The following is a 22,898-nucleotide window of genomic DNA, read 5'->3' on the forward strand; positions in this document are numbered from 1 at the left end:
CGAGCAATCGATCTAGCTAGGTTTAATTTTTTTTTAAATGTAGTTTTATCCGTGTTTTAATGAGAAACTGCTATAATAACATTAGAAAACAAAGATAAATTTCGCCACTATATAAAAGACTATAATAGCTCAGATGGGACATTGGGTGATCCGGACAGCAGAAGACCCCGGTTCGAATCCAGATGTCCTATTAGTTTTTTTTGTTCAAGTTTTGTACCTTCGTAAAAATCCGGGCAAGGCTCGGTCGTCCAGTAACTATTTACTTTAAGATACATATATTCAATTTAAGGATCACACCTTCTTCACAAACTTCAGCGAAAGTGTATCAAGAAACTGTCTTAGATCGTGTCGTGAAACCTCTTAGCAACACGCTTTTAAAAATGGACTTTGGACTTTCGATAGGTATATATCTAGATTACAAGGCACGAACTGCCCAAGGCTCGGCTGGAAGTGAACGTTTCGCACTTTATAGGAGCTGAAGCCTGGCCCCTGTCAAGACAATATGATCTGAACACTTTGATTTATAGATTATGGTAAGTTTTAGAGGACAGTTTTACCAGTAGGAGCCTCCTTTGCACTAGATGCCGGCTAGATTATGAATACCACAACGGCGCCCATTTCTGCCGTGAAGCAGTAGTGTTTAGACATATTGTGTTTCGGTCCGAAGGGCGCCGTAGCTCACTAGCTATAATTTTTTGGGAAGGTTCTTTAAGCTGGTCAGACCAGTGGAAGGCTCCTTTACCAGGATGCCAAGTGAAATTATTGAGCAAATGAGACTTACCATGTTATCTCTCAAGGTGACGAGCGCAATTGTAGTGATGTTCAGAATTGTTGACTTTTTCAAGAATCCTGAGCGGCACTGTATTGACACGGGCAGGGCGTATCAATTACCATCAGCTGAAATTCCTACTCATGTCTTCCCTTATTTTTATAAAAAAATGGTATCCAACTATCAAGTCAGAAGCCAATCGTAGTCATTTTGAATATAATTTTTATTCATTACTGTATCGTCAAAAAATAAATACATATTGGTTTAAAGATTACATTACTTACAGTGAAACTTGTCCTATCTGATGGATGAAAATAATACTTCGGATTTATAAATAACATGTACTAAAGTATAAATAACATAAAAGAGCGATTTCTACTTAAAATCATATTTTTTAATAATATAGATTTGATGATGAGGCCACAATCTGAGAGTTGAACAAGACATATAAAGATCTATGAACGTGACGTCACTCGAACGGTTGGCTCAGTGGAAGAGTGCTCGCTCGCGAGAGGACGCAGGTTCGAGTGTTAATTTATGAAATATAGATTTATATTATGCCTACCAGCTGTGTTTGTATGATGAGAGCATTGTCGGAGTCGATGTTGAACTGTCGGGGCTCGTCAAAACCGCTCACGTTCACGGACACTCTCAGCTTGGTCGAGGTCTTGATAGCCTCCGCAAACTGTGCCACTGCGTCTATCTGAAATATTTGTTTATTATATTTGTTTCCGAAGCGGTAGTAGTATCTAGTAGTATAAGAAATGACATCAAAAAGAATTCTAAAGGAATCAATTTTGAGAAAATAAATGCCTTTTATGCCTTTTATGCCTTTTAATATTGCGATGTTTTGGAACAACTAACTTATATTTTGTATACAATTAACAGCTATAAAATCGCACATTAAGGCACGCAGAGGATGCCGGCTAGATTATGGGTACCACAACGGCACCTATTTCTGCCGGGAAGCAGTAATGTGAAACATTACTGTGTTTCAGTCTGAAATTACTGGGCAAATGAGACTTAACATCTCAAGGTGACGAGCGCAATTGTAGTGTCGCTCAGAATTTTTGGGTGGGTAGGGCGTATCATTTACCTTCAGCCGTCTTGCTCGTCGCGTCCCTTATTTTTCATTAAAAAAAAACCTTAACTTATATTAGAAAACAGAAATATACTTAACTAACGAGTTAATCTAAAATAAAATAAATGTATACACATCATCATTTCAGCCGTAGGACGTCCATTGCTGGACAAAAGCCTCCCCCTAAGATATCCACGACGATCGGTCCTCCGCTGCCCTCATCCAACGTATTCCGGCGATCTTGACCAGATCGTCGGTCTATCTTGTGGGGGGCCTACCAACAGCGCGTCTTCCGGTACGTGGTTGTCATTCGAGGACTTTACTGCCCATCATCGACATCCAACTGTCGGTAGCTTTGGTTCTCCTACGGAAATAAATATATACAATGAAATCATTATATGACATAACTCACCACATCTGGGTCTTGGTCTTTAGGCCCTAAGCTCTGCAATAAATATCTAGCAACAGGAACAGATTCCTCAACCAGCCGGGAGTTAAGCATGGCGCGGAGACCCCACGCCGCGGTCGAAGCTTCCAGACTGTTGCCTTTCAACCAAGGATTACGCCACTCGGATCCTTCTAGCTTTCGTGACCAAAATAGGGTTGTTTCTGTGGTGAAATAATACAATGGTCATATTATGCAACAGTTGTATAATGAGGGTCAAAATAACACAAGTGGCGTGGGTTGACAATGAATGACACCATGAGCGTTTTTTGACCTAGTTATACAACGTGTGGAATTCAACATTTCTTTCTTTCTTCTTTACAATTATTAATAGTTACGACTAGGTAGTTAATAAAACAAAAAGTAAACAACAAAAACAACAAATATCACAACTTTTCCAGTTGCCGCTTAAATGGGCGCGAAATGTATATATATATATATATATACATTTCGCGATACAATATATATATATATATAATAATTTGTCCTTCAAGGAATGGCAAAGGTACCATACAGCTAAGGCGGGAAAATTGAAAATTACAAAATATACCAAGCAGCATCTTGGCAAATTATATTAACAAGGTTTTTTCCTTACATTACATTAAAATGTTTGGTCTGATGATTTATACATGAAAATATTATGTATGTTATAAAGTACCATAACTAACCTTGATTTAGCTGTCTATGTCACTAAAAGTACTGGCAAAAGCATTATTTACCGTAGTAAATAAGGCTTTTTAGGCCATAGAGTATAGACTCAATAAAGTGTAAGATTACTGATCGTGGCTGACAGATAAAAGGAGAGATGTAGAAAAAACTAAAAATTTGACGCTGTCTTGACAATAAGGACGAAAATAGAATGCTAGGTATTGGTCATAGATCAATCATACGTCTAGATAGACTACGACAGCTGTGATAATGTTGAAAAAAATAGAAGAATATAGAACTAACCTCTATTTTGAGCAATTCACGGTCACTAACACAAAGTGTCATACAAATCGCGAGTGTAAGACGTAGCTTGTCACGCACACTAAACTAATATTCCTGGCCTGTTTTGATCCTTTGTCTATCAGCAAGACTATCTAGACGTATAGTATTGGTTATTTAAATTAGTAAGTATGCGTTTAGTATTTTAAAAATAGTATATTACGTATCTGGGGAGAAATGTTCTATGTTGAGAAATTCTCACCCGCGGAATATTGACAATGTCCTACTATAGATACGTATGTGGTGCCTATATACAGTGCGTACATAATTTTTTTCCCACCTGGATGAAAAGATTTCTTTTAGTCCCTGGTACGAGGGACAAAAGTAGTCTTTCCGGGAGAGAAACGGCCACTTTTCTCCCTCGTACTCCTTAGTACGAAGGAGAAAAGTCCTAGAATTAGTCCTTACTAAAGGTGAGCTTATCATCGAGGTGGAAAAAAAGTAATTTTAAAACTGACCAAAATTCAATAAGATCTCTAAATTTTAAATGCAATCATGTATTTTCCTTGTAAAATAATTTTATGAGTGTGTTTTGATATTTTCGATAACCGTTCTTACCAGTGGTATTGGCCCTCTTCTCTAGGTGCTGTAAGGCCTCGCTGGCCTGTGGGTGTCGCGCAGCAGTGAGGGCGTAGCTGACCACAGCGAGGGTGTAGGCATCGAGGTCTGCACTCAGGTGCTGGGCTATGTAGTTCACCGCTTTGTTTATCGTGTTCTTGTATAGAACATCACCGCCCTGTTACAGCCGATTAGGCTAATTAGTTGACGACTTACAAATGAAAAGAGGCATCTATGGAGCTGTAAGCTACTATTGCAATCATACAAAAGGGACTAGATGAGCAGGATGTTCTGATGGTAATTGATACGCCTTGCCCATTACAATGCACTGCCGCTCAGGATTCTTGATAAACGCCAAAACTCTGAGCGGCACTTCAATTGCGCTCGTCACCTTGGGACATAAGATGTTTGGTCTGATTTGCCCAGTAATTTCACTAGCTACGGCGCCCTTCAGTCCGAAACACAATAATAGTTACACATTTCTGCTTAACTTAAAATAGGCGCCGTTGTGGTAAACATAATCTAGCTGGCATCCTGTGCAAAGGACCTGTACAAAGTGGGAGGCCCACTGGTAAAATTAGTTAAGGTTTCATAATTTGCCGATACGCATAAAACCTCAATATCAGGGCCGGCATATACGTAAATAAATTTTCCTAGTTAAGAAACTATAAGAAGTAGGCCTGAATAAAATAAAACTAAAAAATTGCGTGCGTACAAAGTACACATGTCAGAAGTGAAACCTGCATTGTGCATGAACCTCTAAGTTGCATATGAAGCCCTGGTACATGTTTCTAGGATGACACATGATGTCAACCGTTATGAAAGACATTACTATCACCGCTACCATACTAATTATGTTCTCCCGGTGTCTATGTAGTAATCGTGTAAAGTAGTATTTTTATTTGTATCAATAAAAAAATCATAATAAAAAATGTATACCCGAATAATTATTTTCATTATACTTCGAATAGAACTTAAAATTAACATTTTTATAATTAGGAACTTCGTTCCTATCCGGTGTCCCACGACACCACACGGTATTTTTTTCTCAGAGAGTTTCGCTAGGATGCTCGCCATAATGAGTGTAGTGTACCTACTGACGTCACGTCAAAAAAAAATGCTGCAGATGCCATGGACAGACTTTCCACAATATGCCTTCGTAGGATGCTAAAAATTCTTTGGACATATTGCTCGTAAAGAGGGTCATTATCTGGAACAGCTAATGGTGACAGGCAAGGTAGATGGCAGGCGTCCCAGAGGACACAGTCCCACGAGATGGTCGGATCAAATACGATCTGCTCTGAACATTAACTTCCATGATGCCCTTCATAAGGTTAAGGATCGCAGCAGATGGAGGGGAATCGTACGGGAGAAACTGATGCAGCGGGGGAGTCACGACCCTCAGTAATGAGTAAAATGACGCGAGGAGGAGGTACTGACGTCACAGCGATCAGCAACTGGTTCCGTAGCACTTAGACCGATTAAATTATTAAACGACTGAATATTTCAGTGACAATGAGTCGTATCCTTCATTCCTATTTATTTTGTTCGTAATACAGCATTATTTAAAAGTAGACGATAGTGTTTAAACAGTGGCTTGTCACCGAAACAGGACCTACCTTGGTGTCCAATAGAGCTTGCAGTGCTTGCGCAGTGAGTGAGAGAGTCGCCTGCGCTGCCGGAGCATTTAGTTTGCTGGTCGGCTCGGACCAGCTACCGTCTGCGGACTGGGCGCGAGACAGCCAGCGCGCAGCCGAGGTCGCGGCATCAGGAGAGACAGACACATAGCGACCCGATCGAGATAGCCACCGTGCTGCCACTGCTGTCATCCTACATCACACGATACTTTCAAATCAAATCAAATTAAATCAAATCAAATCAAATCAAATCAAATCAAATCAAATCAAATTAAATCAAATCAAGTCATTTGTTTGCATAGATTGACTTTTTCACATGACTTCTGATATTTTAATGTATGAAGTTCTCGGCAGTTCAGATGGTAGTTCTTTCAGTTGGGATATAGAGAGATTTTGATGGTACCTATCACATTTCAATTGCGTACAAATTATCCAGATTTTCATTTGTTTTCGTGTAGTATTTACCTAATAACACTAAATATTATGTAAAACTTGAATTGTGGGTAATTGAAAAAAAAAAACTGTGCGAAAGTTTATCATTAAATATTAATTCTTGAACAGTTGATCAGGAAATATACAACTTCATAGAAAATTTTGTATAATTGTTATAATTTGAATATGTAAACAAAATATATTTACCAGACATCAGATTCAGCATCCTCTCCTGTTTCTTGTGAGAAGGAACCGTCGCTCCTCCGATAAGCCATGAGACGTTGATAGCCGAAGGACGCTTGTGCTTGGGCCTCCTTCCTTATTGTTATTTCATCCTCCTGTTCCGTCACCTTTAAATCGAATTGCTATCTATATTAAAAAAACTTAACAAAAAACAACCGACTTCAAAAACACTATACCAGAACAATAGATATAATATGAACTAAAAAATAATTGCGTACTTTTATACAATCTAATTCTAGTTACGATTATTATTATTTTTGGAATCGGTGATCTTCCGCCGCGGCCCGCTGTCACCTCTGGCCTCCTCACGTCGCGCGTCCGACTCAAGCACATCTCATCCATAACTATGTGTGTAGTTACAAACCTGTCCTGGATGACACTGACTCCAAAACCCCTCCTTTTTTGAAGTCGGTTAAAACACAGAATAAATCATAGACCAAGGGTTGGCAAATAGTTTTAGGTGGAGTCCGGACACTGTGGGAAAATTTAACGAGGTCTAGAATAAAAAACAACTTATAATAATTAAGTGCTACCCATTTATTGTATGGTTTCAAATAAAATTCTGAATTATATCACACAAGGACTAAAATTAATGTGAGAAACTGCACTGACGGTCTTGAGCCAGTTTTTTATATTTTAGTTCTCGAGAAAAACAACAAATTCAAATAAAATTTGAAAATAAAATTTTATGAACGATGCGGGATTCGAACCCACGACCTCTCGCGTTCCGTGCGAGTGCTGTCCCAACTGAGCTTACCGCGAGCTATTTTTCTTTATCATATTTGGCTTTAAAATATTATTTCAAATAATAAAGACCCTTGCCATAGACCAATGAAAATATTATCAAGATGTGTACTTGACTCAAGAAATAGGAAGCCAACCGCTAGACAGTCTGCCACAAGCAAGAGGTACTTAATCGCAATTAAAGAAAAACATATACTTATGTATATTTATTTTTATGAGTTATAATTAAATTTATACGAAACATGTATTCAACTCGACCAATGAATGATTAACCAACTAACCGACTTCAAAAAAGGTTCTCAATTTGATTGGTATTTTTTTTTTGGGAATCAAGTTGAAAACAACCTTATCAATAGAATTAGTCGTCAATACAATGTACACTACACGAAAATGAAGTACCTGACATTCATAGTTCATCTATTTACAAGTGGAAATCTAGTTTGTTACATAAATTGTTAATTAGTTTAAATTATTTAAAAAAATACGCATTATAGGGGTTATTCCCGTATAACGCGTTTATACGACGTCGTAATTCTAAAAATAATAATATTAATTATTTCAAACAATTGGTTTGCACAATTTTGCTATTCTATATAAAATAATTTAATTTTATAATAACACAATTGACACACGTGCATAAAATTATGAACGAAGCGACGTGAGGCTAATTATGAACTGTACAAATAATTATAAATTTCACAGTACACAAATATGTATGTGGGTAACTGTGCGTTATACGGGCATTTGAAATCGCGTAATATGTCACAACGTTATAGGAGCGATTACTGCACATTGTTATAGCTAATACTTAATGCATCACGATTAATTCAGTAATTCATAGATAAGTCTTTTTGGTCAGCCAACCTTTCTTTTGCCTATTGGTCCTTTTCATTTTGATGTTTATGTTCCTTGTGTTGCTCAAATAATTATCTGATGCTATTATCACTCTTGTGGGAAGATGACCCGAAGCAGAAGCGTGGTTTTCCAACAAGGTAGGCACTGTGAATCTAACTTGTCATAGTTGCGCTTTATTCCGATAGTACAACATAAGTTGTATGAAACGCTGCTTGCTTCGTGTATGACTGCCTACCATAGGTATTAAATTAACTTTAACACTAGTGCTACATATATTTAGGTTCATAACGAGGTAGGCACTGCCTAATTGTCTATATGATATGCACGCCCCTGATCCGAAGAAAGCTCAACCGAGGCAGGTATTCCGTAACTTATTTCCATGAAAAAATCATAAAGTATATAAATACCTGAAGGTAGTCCAACAGAATACAAGCCCTGGCGAGCGGGCGTAAGGCATACGAGGCGTCTGCAGCGACGGTAGGTGGCGCCTTCATAGCCCGGAAGGAGTTGGCCAGCAGGTCTCCCGCAGCCTCGAGCGACACCGCAGCAACCCTGGTACCTGCCGCTGGGGATAGGGTCACGTTAGCGCGGGCTATTCCACGCCGAGCGTCCAGAAGGGCCCATGACCAGACTTCTTCTTCGAATCCATCCTATATTAAAATCCATACATATGATTAGAAAATAGATGTATGTTTAATCTGAAAATAGCAAGCTTTGTACTAAATGTCTGACTGATTTACCTTTAGCCAATCTGACAGTTCAATGCCTTTAACGTAAGTGAAATTTTACGGGAACAAAGTTGTGGATAGCAGTTTTTATACCATAAAAAGTAATGTATGTATGCTGTGGTATAGTACCATTTAAATATTTTATTGCTACAAGCATCGGGCGCGGAAGCAATTCCAATGATTCAAGAATCTTAAGTGGCGCTGCATTGACGGGCATGCTTTGTCGTTTACCACTATACTAGAGCAATGACTTGCTGGTCTCGTTAATTTTTACACGCTTTTTATTAGCTTAACCTGTAAGTATGTTTGTTTGTAACTGACTCATTTGGGTGCGATTTTGATCCAATTTAAACGGCCAGATTTCGTTCAAACTTCGTAGATTTATCGAGGACGGATGACAATACATTAATTTGATAAAATTATTCCATTTTTCAATTTGTAAAATAACATTTTTGTTAATATATGTAATTTTATTCATCTATCGTCGAAAAGTAGGATGTAAAGCAGGAATTGATAATCATTTTAAATTTCAACCATTATCTTTTCAACCAAACACTATTTTTATTAATATAATAAAACTAGCCGTTCCCGCCCGCTTTGCTGTGCGAATTTTAAAAGGAAGGAACGTTGGAATTCGAAAAATAAGTACCTACCCATTAACTATCTAGGATGAATTTCGCATCGAATGGTGGTAGTTTCATGTGGATACGATCAGTGGCTTAGGCTTGAAAGAGCCTCAAACAATGACCATTTTCATTATATATACATGTAGATAGATTGTCTTTTTCTTTTAAAGGTCCTAGGAGGATGAGTGTTGTTACCTGTACGTCGATAGTGCGGAATAGAGAAGACGACACGCCGGTTCCCGTCGCCTCCACGATGACAGGAGCTTCTCCAACACGTGCCATGCTCACCAGGAACGCCGTGCTGGCTGACCCTCGAGCGGGCACCGCGACGCGCACGCGACGGAACAGCTCTATTTCTTTAACAGTCATTGCTCATTAATATCACAGGAAAACGTGTGACGTCACCAATATGGCGACCTGTCCCTATCGCAAAGCGTGGGGATGTAACTTTTATTATTACTTTCACGGCTTGACTACTCATACCATAGAGATCTGTGAGAGTTTAGAGTATCTGTGACTCATAAAACGGATATTTAAAAAACTAAGGCATGTTGCTTCTAAGCCTTTGCTTAGGTTAATATATACTTCTCTGGCACAGTCAATTTTAATTTACTGCATTCCTGTCTGGGGTGGTGCCACAAAAACTAAATTCTTAACTGTGGAAAGATCACAGAGAGCTCTTTCAAAAGTGACATTTCTAAAGCCAAGACTCTATTGTACTGAACAATTATATAAAGACTGCGACGTACTATCCGTTAGAAAACTTTATGTTATTCATGTTACTCTTAAAAGACACCAAACTTTAATCCCTGATCCTTCTTACCTTTTGAAAAGAACAAAACAAGTTATTATTAAGCCAACTAGTGTAAAGACCACTATTGCAATGCGACAGTTTATGAAACAATCAGAACATGTTTATAACCTCATTAATGAAATACTCAAGATCTATACGCGTAACAAAATGGAATGTAGACGAAGTTTAACCACTTGGTTGAAATCCATGAATTATGCGGAAATGGAAGAGCTATTTAACTACACGGAGTAAATTTTAGGTATACCTTCTTGATAGTACAATAAGTAGTGTTTTACGAAAATTAACAATGACACACACGTGTGGTCTGCACACGCACACATGCTCATACACACATACTCACATAAATACACATACACACACACACACACACACACACACACACACACTCAGACATCCTGTTTGTATAATATTTTTCTTTTGTTAAATTATATTTTTAGACTTAATTTGTGATGCCTAGTTTTTGGTACTGTTAATTTTAATTGATATGGAAGAGCGTGGCCTTCTGGCACAGGTGTTTGTCACTTAATAGAAGGTCACATCCACTATTATGTTTGTACCATTTTAGTTACAGAAATAAACATTTTTTCATTTTCTTTTTCATACCAATCATGAAGAAATTTCGCACAAATGTTGTAAGGAATATAGAAAAGGATAAAAGCTCGATATAGATTTATTCTTAGCAATTGTAGACTGGTCATTTATTTCTGGTCTCATGTCAAGAGGGTCTCAAAATAATATAAATATTATTTCTCTAAAGCGGCCTCGTTAGAGAAAAAGTGTTCTGTGAGAGCGGCCTGTTCAATTTGCGCGCATTCAGAGTGGCATTGAATATTGTTAAAGATATTTAATATGACAGTTATCAATCGACATAGTTACAATTCTAAATAGTACAACAGTAACAACTGGACAATACGACAAGTCATCTCGCGTTAGATAGCTATTATTTCAGTTGGAAAAAACAGCATTAGAAATTATTATATCAGGCATTCATAATAACAATCGTTCAGTTCAAAATAACAGAATTTCATGATTTAAAATGAATCTCTCAAGTTATTAAATTCTTGAATCTATTATGTATAGATTATAAGAGATTTCCACATATATATTGACTCATCATGATATATCTGGAACTACAAGGCGTAGAGACTTGGAATTTGGTGGGAATATTCCTTTCGCGAAATTCCACCCACAACAGTTTTTTTTTTTATATTAAAATTCAAATATTTTTATACAAAATAGGATGTAACATCACTTATTGAAAGTCAAAAACTACCACCCATTCCAAAATGAATGCCTCCGACCTGAGAAGAACGGGCGCAACAAACTCAGCCGACTTTTTTTTTCATCGGAAAATGTTTAATAAAGTAATATTGTTCAATTAAACTTATTATTTAATAGCCTGAGAGTCAATGTCATTTATGTTATAGTAACCTTTACACTTCTTTTGAATAACGTAATGCTTTTCTTTTGGACATTTTCTGGGATCTTGTTGTAAAATCATATCGCCCCACCTAACTCGACTTAGCCGAGTAGTAGGCATCATAAGTTTATGTCTGTTTTTGTTAATGAACAGAACAACTTCCTCCGGGTCATCTAGTTGATATATAAATCAATAAACTTACTTTTAGGGGAGTCCACGGTGTTTTGTAACGGTTCAAATTCAAAATATTGGTCCGAATTGTGGAATGTTACATCGAGGGCTGTATCGACGGTCAGAGAACTCCTTAGCGTTATGACGGCCGCTAGAGTTTCACCCTTTTGTAATGTTTCCGGGAGCTCTGCAGTTATTGTAAGTGGCACATTCGTGGTGAACCTCTGAGGTGACGCGATTCCGAGTCCAAGAGTGGGATGTACTGCAAACGCTCCCACAGACCAGCTTCCAGGACTTAAAGGAGACCAACCTTCCCTAGTGCCTTTACCGTCACTCCTGTAAAATAAGTTCCATATTTTTATACCACTTAAATTTCTTGATTTATTTCACAAGTGAAATTACTGGGCTAATGAGACTTGAGATCGTATGTCTCAAGGTGTCGAAAATTTTTGGGATTTTCAATAATCTTGAGCGGCACTGCGTTGTAATGGGCAGGGCGTATTAATTACCATCAGCTGAACTTCCTGCTCGTCTCGACCCCTATTTTCATAAAAAAAAATATTGTTTAAATTTATTAAATTAAAATAGATTATTTTCATGGAAAGCCAAACCGATAAAAAATCGCTCCATCCATTCTCAAACAAATCGCAATTAGTATTGGTAACCATGCAATGCACTGAACATAGAAAGAATGCGCAGTATTGGAGCAGAGTTTTGTTCTACAAATAGTTTGATTACAAATCACATGATTTCAATTGCGGAGACAGTCTCTCACTATTTAATCCACAGCCTATCTTGCTTCCAAAGAGTTCCCCAGACAACCGTGACGAAAAGAAGATAAAATAATATAGCATATATTATTACGACAATATGAATGTCGTTTCCAAGGTTGTCGGAGTGGAATAGGATTTGAAACAATTTAATATTTATTATTATTAGAATTATTTATTTATATGTATTTTACAACACTATAAATTAAGAAAATAACGACAAAATCAAAGTCATATAATTATCAGTCATTCCCTTTCATACAAAAATTAATTACAATGGGAAGACTATTAGAAACTGTCAACTCTAAATGTCACGAGGGGCTGCTGATGATATATGGATATCGTTTCCAAAGGTTCTGCCAGATGGCACCGATACAAAATGAAGGTGCATTTTGTTTTCACATTCGGATTAATTATAAAGATCGAAAACAACACCCGTGATCAAAGTTTTTTGTTAAAAACACACACACACATATTCAGATTCAAGAACCTCGAGAACCACGAAATTGACACCATCATTAAAGTTTGACTTTATTTTGACACGTGTCACATGAGATCCAAAAACCAGCCATATACTTCAGGGGATATAAGATTAAGGATTGGTCTCCGCTGCGCTCCGACTAGACACTGCACTACCTAAGATAGCTTTTCTAGCTAACATAGCTTTTATAGCTTTTCTACTACGGCAACTATTCGATACTTGTATCCATTCAATGGCATCTTTCAAATTTTGCAACTTATATAAACTTATTTTTTTAAACGTTATTTTACATTGAAATTAATAAATTCAAATTCAAATTCAAATATTTTTATTCAAAATAGGATTTATAATCACTTATTGAACGTCAAAATCTACCACCCATTCAAAAAAGACTGCCTCAGACCTGAGAAGAATGGGCGCAAGAAACTCAGCGGGCTTTTTTTTTATATAAAATATGGATTACAATGTAATATCGTACAATAAACATTAATAATTAAAGAGCCTGAGGGTGTTCGCTTTAATCCCAGTCCGTGGTGTCATTAAGAAAATCGTTTATGCTATAATACCTTTCCCACACAAACGTTTTTTAACAATTCTTTTAAATTTCGTAACACATTTGTTTTGTACATCTTCTGGGATCATATTGTAGAAGCATATACATCGCCCAACAAAAGACTTACTAACTCGACCCAACCGAGTAGTAGGCATAACAAGTTTATGTTTGTTCCTCGTGTTAACATTATGAATGTCACAGTTTCTAGAAAATTCCTCAATGTGCTTATGAACATACAAAACATTACCAAAAATGTATTGAGAAGCAACAGTCAAAATGTTTATTTCTTTAAATTTTTCTCTTAATGATTCTTTAGGACCTAGGTTATAAATCGCGCGAATAGCCCTCTTCTGCAGCACAAAGATAGTATTAATATCGGCCGCACTGCCCCATAACAATATACCATAGGACATAATACTATGAAAATAACTAAAGTATACTAATCTCGCCGTATCTATGTCAGTTAACCGTCTGATTTTCTTAGCCGCATATGCTGCAGAACTAAGCCTATTCGCCAATCCTTCAATATGGGGGCCCCACTGCAATTTGGAATCAAGAGTAATGCCAAGAAATATAGCAGATTCCACTGGTTTTACCACCTCTCCATTTAATAAAATATTCGCATCTACATTTTTGACATTTGGCGCGGTGAATTTAATATATTTGGTTTTATGATTATTTAACAATAAGTTATTGGCGCTAAACCAGTACACGATGTCAGATAGAGCATTGTTTACTTCGTCATATAAAACTTGGCTTCGTTTCACTTTGAATATAAGTGAAGTGTCATCCGCAAACAATACCACCTTGTGTTTTTTTTCTACAAGGTTAGGTAGATCATTTATATAAATTAGGAAGAGGAAGGGTCCAAGAATAGACCCTTGTGGTACCCCCATACCGAGAGGAGTCCCAGGAGATCTCCTGCCATTCACCTCGACCCTCTGAATCCTATTATTTAAATATGAGATCAGAAGATCGAGTGCAGATCCTCTTATACCATAGTGGCATAGCTTCCTGACCAGCGTTGAATGTTGAACACAATCAAAAGCCTTAGATAAATCACAGAAGATACCAAGTGCATTCTGTGATTCCTCCCAGGCCTCAAAAATATTCCTGATGAGTTCAACACCTGCATCCGTAGTTGAGCGTCCCCTAGTAAAGCCAAATTGTTTTATATGAAGTAACTTATAAGTGTTAAAGTGAGTAAGCATTTGGCTTAAAATAATTTTTTCAAAAATTTTACTAAGGGTCGGCAACACCGAAACAGGGCGATAGTTATTCGGGTCAGAAGTGAGTCCCGATTTAAATATTGGTGTAATTTTACTATACTTCAGAAGGTCAGGAAACACGCCATGTTCAATACAGCTATTAAAAACTAGTGCTAGATATGGTGCTATGACGTCAATAACAGAACTTATTATTTTTACAGATATGCCCCATATATCAGCAGTTTTTTTCATTTCTAAGGATCTGAAAGTTTTAATTATTTCTGCTGGGCTAACAACACTGAATTTGAAATTTTGTTTACATTCCTTAACATTTTCCAAAAGAAGTAACTCGGCAACACTGGTGGAGGAGACAAGGGTGCTTGAGATGGAAACTGGAATGTCAGAAAAAAATTTCTCAAAAGCAGAAGCTACTTCCTGCTCAGAGTGGATTTTTGAATTGTTTATTATTAGATTATATTCAAACTTGCAGTCTTTCGCTCTTCCAGATTCCCAGTTAATAACTTTCCAAGTCATTTTTATTTTATTTGAAGCATTTTTAATTATTTCTCTAATATGCATTGACTTAGCAATAGTACATACTTTCTTAAATAATTTTGAATAATTTTTCACATATACAAGGAAAGATGCATCATGATTACATGATGATCTCTCACTATATAGTTCAGTTCAAAATTCAAAATACTTATTGATGATATATTGTGATGCCAGTGTGCTTCTTATTTCTTGTTGTATTATTTTTACAAAGATTTACTACGCAATCCGGGAATTTAGTTTCAATTATTTGCAAAGTTTAACACGTGGTACGTGGAGTCACACATTCTTCGAGACTGGCTTGAGTACGCCCACTTGGGCGTAGTCCCGCACTTTGCGACTACGCCTGCGGTAGGTAGTTGGACCGCAGCGAAGACCAATTCTTAATCTAAGCCCTAAACTTCTAAGTAAATTGTTCTAATAATCATACAAGATAAAAATATCCGGTAAATATTTAATACCCAATAGTCAAGTTGTTGAACATCCAGGTCTGGTGCGAGGCCGTAGTGAGGTAGAACCGTGGTGACACTGGTGGTGGGAGACGACTGAAAGCATACGGGCCAGCTTGAGGAGCACGTGTACCTGTCTCCATTACTTCTGATGATGCATCTAGAACATCAGAAATAACACAAGATAGTTTCTGCCCCCTATGGAACTCTATAAAATTATAATGAATTGGCCAGTGATGAATAAAGCTTCTTAAGAATTATGTTAGTGTGTGGTATAAAAAAGTAGAAACAATTTATTTATATAATAAATTATAATGTAAAATATTATTTACTTAAATAAGATTTCGTATTTCTGTAAACATATATGAAAATATATATATTTTATAATAGGTACGTAGTACGACAGAAGGCAATATATGTCTTTTAAGCGCACCTTAATAAAACATCATTAGACTTACTAGTATATATTTGTACTATATTACTATACTTTATCTAATGTATAAAACTATCGTGTCATGGTGTTACACATTGAACTCCTCCGAAACGGCTTGACCGATTCTCATGAAAATTTGTAGTGCATATTGGGTAGGTCTGAGAATCGGACAACATCTATTTTTCATCCCCCTAAATGTTAAGGGTGGTTAACCAATTTTTTTAGTGACACCAATTTTTTTTTAAATTTTTTTGGTATTTTTTTTAAATTTGTTTGATTATGAGACAGCATTAAAAATACATACAACTTCAAATTTTCACCCATCTACGATCAACAGTTACTTTTGTATCACGATTTTAATATCGGCAATACAACGTTTGCTGGGTCAGCTAGTTATACTATATATATGTCATACTATATTGTTTGTGTTAATCAACAAAAGTGTCAGTCCAGTTTTTGTGTTTATTTTCTGGTTATAAGTTCTTCAGTATCTTCAGAAGTATTTAGAAGGAATAATAAATAATGTTTAATTTGATTATTTTTTACAATAATAATAAATTTATTCTCAACTTGAAATCTTTTAGTAACGCTCTTCAAAAATTCAAACGGAAAATGCATTTTGAAATAGGGTAACACAAGATATATAATATATATAATAGAGTGCCGAATTTTTCAATATAATGTAAGGTATATATATAATACACAAATAAAATTTGAAAACAAATTTTTATGAACTTAAACTAAAATCACTACACGGATTACTAAAATCTTGTATGCTTTGTTCAACTCTCTCTATAAACGATACGTCACTCGAACGATTAGCTCAGTTGGAAGAACACTCGCACGGAACGCAAGATGTCACGGGCTCGAACCCGCATCGTTCATAAAATTTTGTTTTAATATTTTATTCGTGTATTAATCCCAGGAGTGAGGGTTATCACTTTAAAAACATAACAAATTGTTAAGGTATATATGTAAAGTATACATATATGAAGATATTAAAAACAAATTACCTGGTACCGTTTGTGCTGCTTCTAAGCCGTCAGTTAATATAACAACACCTGCATTCTGAAAATAATAAAGTAAATTATATCTTTAACCGAAATCGATGTAATAAATCGAGTTATATCGGAATGGTCTTCTTGGGTATCACGTTAGATAAAAAGCTTCAGTGGGGTCCACATATTGCCCATCTAGCAGATAGACTCAGCTCTGCGGCATATGCAGTTAGAAAGATTAGAGAGTACACGAATGTTGCAACCGCTAGATTAGTGTACATTAGTTATTTTCACAGCATCATGACGTTCGGTATATTACTATGGGGTCATGCTGCTGACATTGATATAGTGTTTGCACTGCAAAAGAGAGCTGTTCGTGCATATCAGCTTGGTTATAGACAGTCTCTCAAAGAAAAATTTAAAGAAATAAATATCATGACTGTTCATTGTCAGTACATTTATGAAAATTTAATATACGTTCACAATAATCGTCACCATTTTGCTCTTAATAGTGATTTTCATTATTATAACACTAGAAATAAGGGATTGCTTGTAACTAATTCTAGTAGGCTTCATAAGACACATAATAGCTTTAAAGGTAATTGTATACACTTCTACAATAAAGTCCCAGCCACTGTTCAGGCATTATTTGTAAATAAATTTAAATGTTTTATAAAAAATGGCTCTGTCGTAAATCCTATTACTCCACTGCTGAATATCTAACAGATCGGACAGCCTGGGACTAGATTGTGATTATTTTATAGCGATAGAAATGACTGTACAATATTGTATATTTTTATTGAAAAGAGCGCAAAAAAAAGAATCTTGGGAGAGTTTCTTGCGCAGCTTCTTCTCTCTCAGAGCGCCATTTGTTTCCGAAGCGGTAGGAGTATCTAGTAGTATAAGAAATGACATCAAAAAGAATTCTAAAGGAATCAATTTTGAGAAAATAAATGCCTTTATGCCCTTTATGCCTTTTATGCCTTTTATCGCGACCTCTATTATGAAGAAGTTAAACACAAACCAACAATATAATAAGTATGGGGATGTAGAGCAATTATGATGTAATAATGTACTTATGTAGATAATGTAATTTCATGGAACCGGCTTCAGACAATTTGTTATCAATAATAGAGAAAAAACAAGTTTCAATTTCTAAGGTAACTCGTCTTTATTCGTAGTTGTTTAAGTTTAAACCTCGCTATTTTCTTTGATTAACACAAACATTTAAAAAAAAATAAGAGGAATAAAGTTGGTATTAATGTAGCTAGACTTTAAAATATATTTCGGTAATGTAACATTAGTTGTTTTGTTTACATTGCATTAGTAATTAATGATTCGTCTCCCTTGAGCTCCAACTAGATAGCATATGCATCGTCGTAAAGTGCGGCAACTAATACTGTACGCCCGTAGGTGAACTCTTAATGTTTGACGTTGACGTGTCACAATGTCATGTTCTGTCAAACTTTTTACTACCTTCAATATAAAATAACACGAAGCGTATGTTACAAATATTTAAAAGATACCATTGAGTCATGATGCACACAAGCATATAATAGTAGCCGTAATAAAAATGCTATTGTTCTTAGTTAGTGCGGTATCTAGTTGTAGCTCAGCGTCGACCAATCCGTAATGCAAGTTTTTAAAATGATTTTATGTACGTGTAAAATTTAAGCCAAAAACAAAAAGGTCTTACTTTAAAAACATCTGTGGCCGTCATCCCTCCTAAGTCGACCCCCATTCCCGCAATGTGGTCCTCATTTTTAAATACTGAATGTTTCAAACCGCTGAAGCTTTCAACTTCTCGTCGAATCTGAAATGGATACAAACTCTTTTATTAGTCTTAGTTACGTCAGTTGGTGCTGGGGCTGTTGCTTCGACTGCCGAAGACAGCAAGCGTCGCAAATATGTTGGTTTCAGTGAGTTATCATCTATCTGCCGTTTGGTGTCGAGACAGTTGGTCCGTGGGGTCTAGAGGCGCGGAGAATGTAGAAAGTATCTACTATCTTCGAGCCTCAATAAATAAGGCTACTGGAAACCCAAGCGCTGGCACCTATTTCGGTCAATGGCTCAGCCTAGCTATCCAACGCGGAAATGCTGCCAGTATTCTTGGTACGCTTCCACGTAATGATAGTTTTCATTTTATGTAGTCATAGTATTGGAAATATAGTTATAAGATTTGTTTTGTTTCAATAATTAACTCTTTAAATAAACTTTTAAGTTCTTAATTTTAGTAAAATTTATGTTTACAAATGGTCCTCATTCATATTTTTAATGTCAAATGGCTGCAAAGATAATGTATAGAATTCTGTACTGTGATATTTTTGTTTCCTGGATAACGATATTGTCATGACAAAAATATGTATAAATGGATAGATTAATTTAATTTAAAGCATTGATAATAAACAGAGTCCATGAATCTTTTTGTACATTTTTTTATTATATTATTAAAGTTTTATTATGAGAAATTTAGAACTACTCCATGCTCGCAATATGCTCAAAAAGTGTTTTATGTATTTTTGTGTTTTTAAGTTAAGTTACGTTTTTGATTTTATTCCAAAAAATGAAATCGCCTCCAAACTTTACATGTGTTGGAGCAATACAATATTAATAATAAACATTACTAAGAGCGACTTTTTTTTTAACTCACCAAAACCAAACATTTTATCGCCTATTCATATGGTCACTTTTCGTTTTAAAAATACCAAACATTTTACAACAATTACCGTGTTCAAGTCGAGTCCGTTTCCAAGACCATCAGACGAGGTCAAGCCGTTGGATATCGAATCAACGTCAGTTCCCAACAAACCGGCCTGAGAGCCAGCTTCTCCTGACACTCGGAACTCTACTAATCCATTTGGACGAAATACTGATCCTGAAGACACTGGTGTTACTGACACCTAAAATGATATAATAATTAAATAATATATTAAAAGAAAATAAACACTTATTATCTTATAAAACAGTATCTAAACAGGACGACCGAGCCTTGCTCGGATTTTTAAGAATGTACAAAACTGGAACAAAAAAACTAATAGGACATCTGGATTCGAACCGGGGTCTTCTGCTTTCCGGATCATCCAAATCCCAATGTCCCATCTGAGCTATTATAGTCTTGTATATAGTGGCAAAAGTTACCTTTGTATTCTAATGTTATTGTAGCTGTTTCTCATTAAAACACGGATAAAACTAATTTTTTTTAAATTGTAACCTAGTTAGATCGATTTTTCGAACCCGAAACTACCTGTATACTAAATTTCATTAAAATCTTTGGAGCCGTTTCCGAGATTCAGATTGTATATATACAAGAATTGCTCGTTTAGATATAAGATGTTGTAAGATATGACTTACCTCATGCTGTAATAGTTTATCGTTGGGTACGTAGACAGCAGCGACAAGCAGTTTGTCGGTGGGGTCTACCCGAGGGTACCAGGCGATCAGAATACATCCAGGTGACATAGCAAACGTCACTGGCACAGATATATCGGTGCTGCGGACTGCTGGTGTTAACTGCAGAACAACAACTAAATTACAGAATATTTATAATGGAATGGGATCAATATTTTTCAATGTTTTGCAAATTTGCTCTCTCTATGTAACAAAACGATCTCCATTTAAAAAAATTATGCATCTAAATCAATAAGAATCCACAAAATATCTCACTTTGTTCAGGTGGAATTTGTTGATTTAGGTAAGTATTGAGAATTAAAATTTAATTTAATTCACAGGATGATAGTTTAGCATAATTTTTAAATTTGAATAGAATCGTTCCAAAGAAGACAAAAACAAATTACTAAGATAAATTTACAGGATTCAATAAAGATATAATCAAAAAATACCCAAGTACTTGAATATTTAAAAAAAAAAATCATTTTAACAGCCAAAGCATGTCATATTATGAATCACTAGTAATATATACTTATTATGTACTGAAGTTATAGTTAGTATTATGTAAGAAACACAAATCAATTAATAAAATCTTACTTCTAATGTTTTCGCGACCAATATGTCCCCTCGACCAATAACAGCATAATGTACAATGTCCATTGGCTCAGTAGCAACAATACTCGCATGGATGACATCACCGACGGCTGTGTCGCGGGTCAATAGTTCCAATGTTATGTACTGCCCTCCAGGAGATATACTTTTTTGTACATTTACTACGCGTTCAGATACCTCTTTGTATTTCACCTATTATTTATTAAACAATCAAGTCATTAGAATAAATACATCACAGCATTAACACTTAGATCATTTATACGTCTATATAGACTATGATAGATGAGAAAATGTCGTAAAAAAATGAGTTTAGAATTTCTATTTTGAACAATGCACGCACACTAACACAAAAAGTCATACAAATCGCGAGTGTAAGTCATTGCTTGTCACGCACACTAAACTAATATTCCTGGTTTTTATCTGTTGTATAACAGCAAAAAAACTCTATTTAGACATATAAATTATATAATATAAACATTAAAATATGAACATGACCATTTTCTTTAGCAGTATGAATGAAAATGGGAATATTTTTACATTTAAACATGATTATTACACTGTCATTCGTAATACCATTTTTACCATCCAATTTCATTGTTTTATGATTAGTAAGTAGTATACGTATTATTGGATTTTTCGGTACCCGCATCATACACCATTATGGAGTGTAGGTACATGTCACACACTAAGACATTTTTTAACATTATTTTCAGCCAAACAGGTCCTTTGATAATGATTATATTATTATGTGATAATAAATAGATGAGTGTGTTGTGGGACACCAATATGATCATGATGATGGGCATCATCATCATCATCCACTGCTGAAGACGTCCACTGGACAAAGGCCTCCTCTAGAGATCTCCTCGACGGCGACGTTCAGTCCTGCGCTGCCCTCATCCAACGTATTCCGGCGATCTGGACCAGATCGTCCGTCCATCTTGTAGGGGGAACTCCTATCAACACTACGTCTTTCGGCACGTGGCCGCCTATCGAGGACTTTTCTTCCCCACCGTCCACCTGTCCGTCGAACTATGTGCCCTGCCGACTGCCACTTCAATTTTGCAATCATTTGGGGTATGTCGGAGACTTTGGTCTCCTACGGATCTCCTCATTTCTGATTCGATCTCGCAGGGAAACTCCGAGCATAGCCCTCTCCACTGCCCTCTGAGTGACCATGAGCTTTCTCATCGAGCCCATAGTTAGCGACCGTAATCTACGTACCGTAAGTAATCACTGGCAACAACCAGTGTGTTGAAAACCTTCGTCTTCAGACACTGTGGTATAAGGGACGAGAAGATTTTACACTTATTTTACCCACACATACTTACAACTAAATTAAGAGTGGAGTTAGTGTGGGCGACATCAGGTGTCATAGAGTATTCTGCAACTCCGTCGCTCAATGTGAGAGTTGTGACGTTCACTGGCGCTCCGTCATCCCACAGCCTCTCCACTGTGACATCGTCAGATATGTCCATAATGTGACCCGTTGAATTAACTACTTCAATCTGGTAACAAATGCCATTAGTTATTTTGACTAAACTAATCATACAAATAAAATTTGAAAACAAAATTTTATCAATGATGCTCGAACCCGCAACCTCTCGCGCCAACTGAGCCAACCGTATGACGTATCGTTGATAAAATCTTGTATGCTTTGTTCAACTCTCAGGTTGTGGCTTCATCTACAGGATCTACTTGACAGTTGATAACTTGCTTAACCTCAATATTTACATATTAGGAAAAATACTTGAGATGTCGCTTTGCAAATAGAAACAATTTGTTAGGTCGAAAAGTCGCGGGTTCGAGTCCCGCATCGTTCATAAAATTTTGTTTTAAAATGTTATTTGTGTAATTAATCCCAGAAATGAGGGTTATCACTTTAAAAAACATTACAAATTAAAGTAATTATTGTATCCATATTATTACATTTCGACTGACTAAC

At 36.2% G+C, this 22,898-nt stretch overlaps 1 protein-coding gene across 1 annotated transcript in view; it reads right to left on the reverse strand.

Moving 5' to 3' along the window:
• Positions 1-22,898, reverse strand: part of LOC126968889 (thioester-containing protein 1 allele S3-like) — a 44,788-nt gene that overhangs the window by 5,671 nt on the left and 16,219 nt on the right. The window contains exons 8-22 of the mRNA XM_050814026.1: positions 22,285-22,461; positions 20,939-21,145; positions 20,306-20,464; positions 19,681-19,854; positions 18,651-18,767; positions 16,970-17,024; positions 15,536-15,683; positions 11,542-11,846; positions 9,301-9,461; positions 8,159-8,401; positions 6,117-6,259; positions 5,460-5,670; positions 3,841-4,018; positions 2,263-2,459; positions 1,335-1,472 (exon numbers count right to left, since the gene is read on the reverse strand). Coding sequence (XP_050669983.1) covers positions 1,335-1,472; positions 2,263-2,459; positions 3,841-4,018; positions 5,460-5,670; positions 6,117-6,259; positions 8,159-8,401; positions 9,301-9,461; positions 11,542-11,846; positions 15,536-15,683; positions 16,970-17,024; positions 18,651-18,767; positions 19,681-19,854; positions 20,306-20,464; positions 20,939-21,145; positions 22,285-22,461 — 2,613 coding nt within the window. The remainder of the gene's footprint in view (positions 1-1,334; positions 1,473-2,262; positions 2,460-3,840; positions 4,019-5,459; positions 5,671-6,116; positions 6,260-8,158; positions 8,402-9,300; positions 9,462-11,541; positions 11,847-15,535; positions 15,684-16,969; positions 17,025-18,650; positions 18,768-19,680; positions 19,855-20,305; positions 20,465-20,938; positions 21,146-22,284; positions 22,462-22,898) is intronic.

The sequence above is a fragment of the Leptidea sinapis genome, chromosome 17, assembly GCF_905404315.1.
Source record: "Leptidea sinapis chromosome 17, ilLepSina1.1, whole genome shotgun sequence".
Classification (NCBI taxonomy): Eukaryota; Metazoa; Arthropoda; class Insecta; order Lepidoptera; family Pieridae; genus Leptidea; species Leptidea sinapis.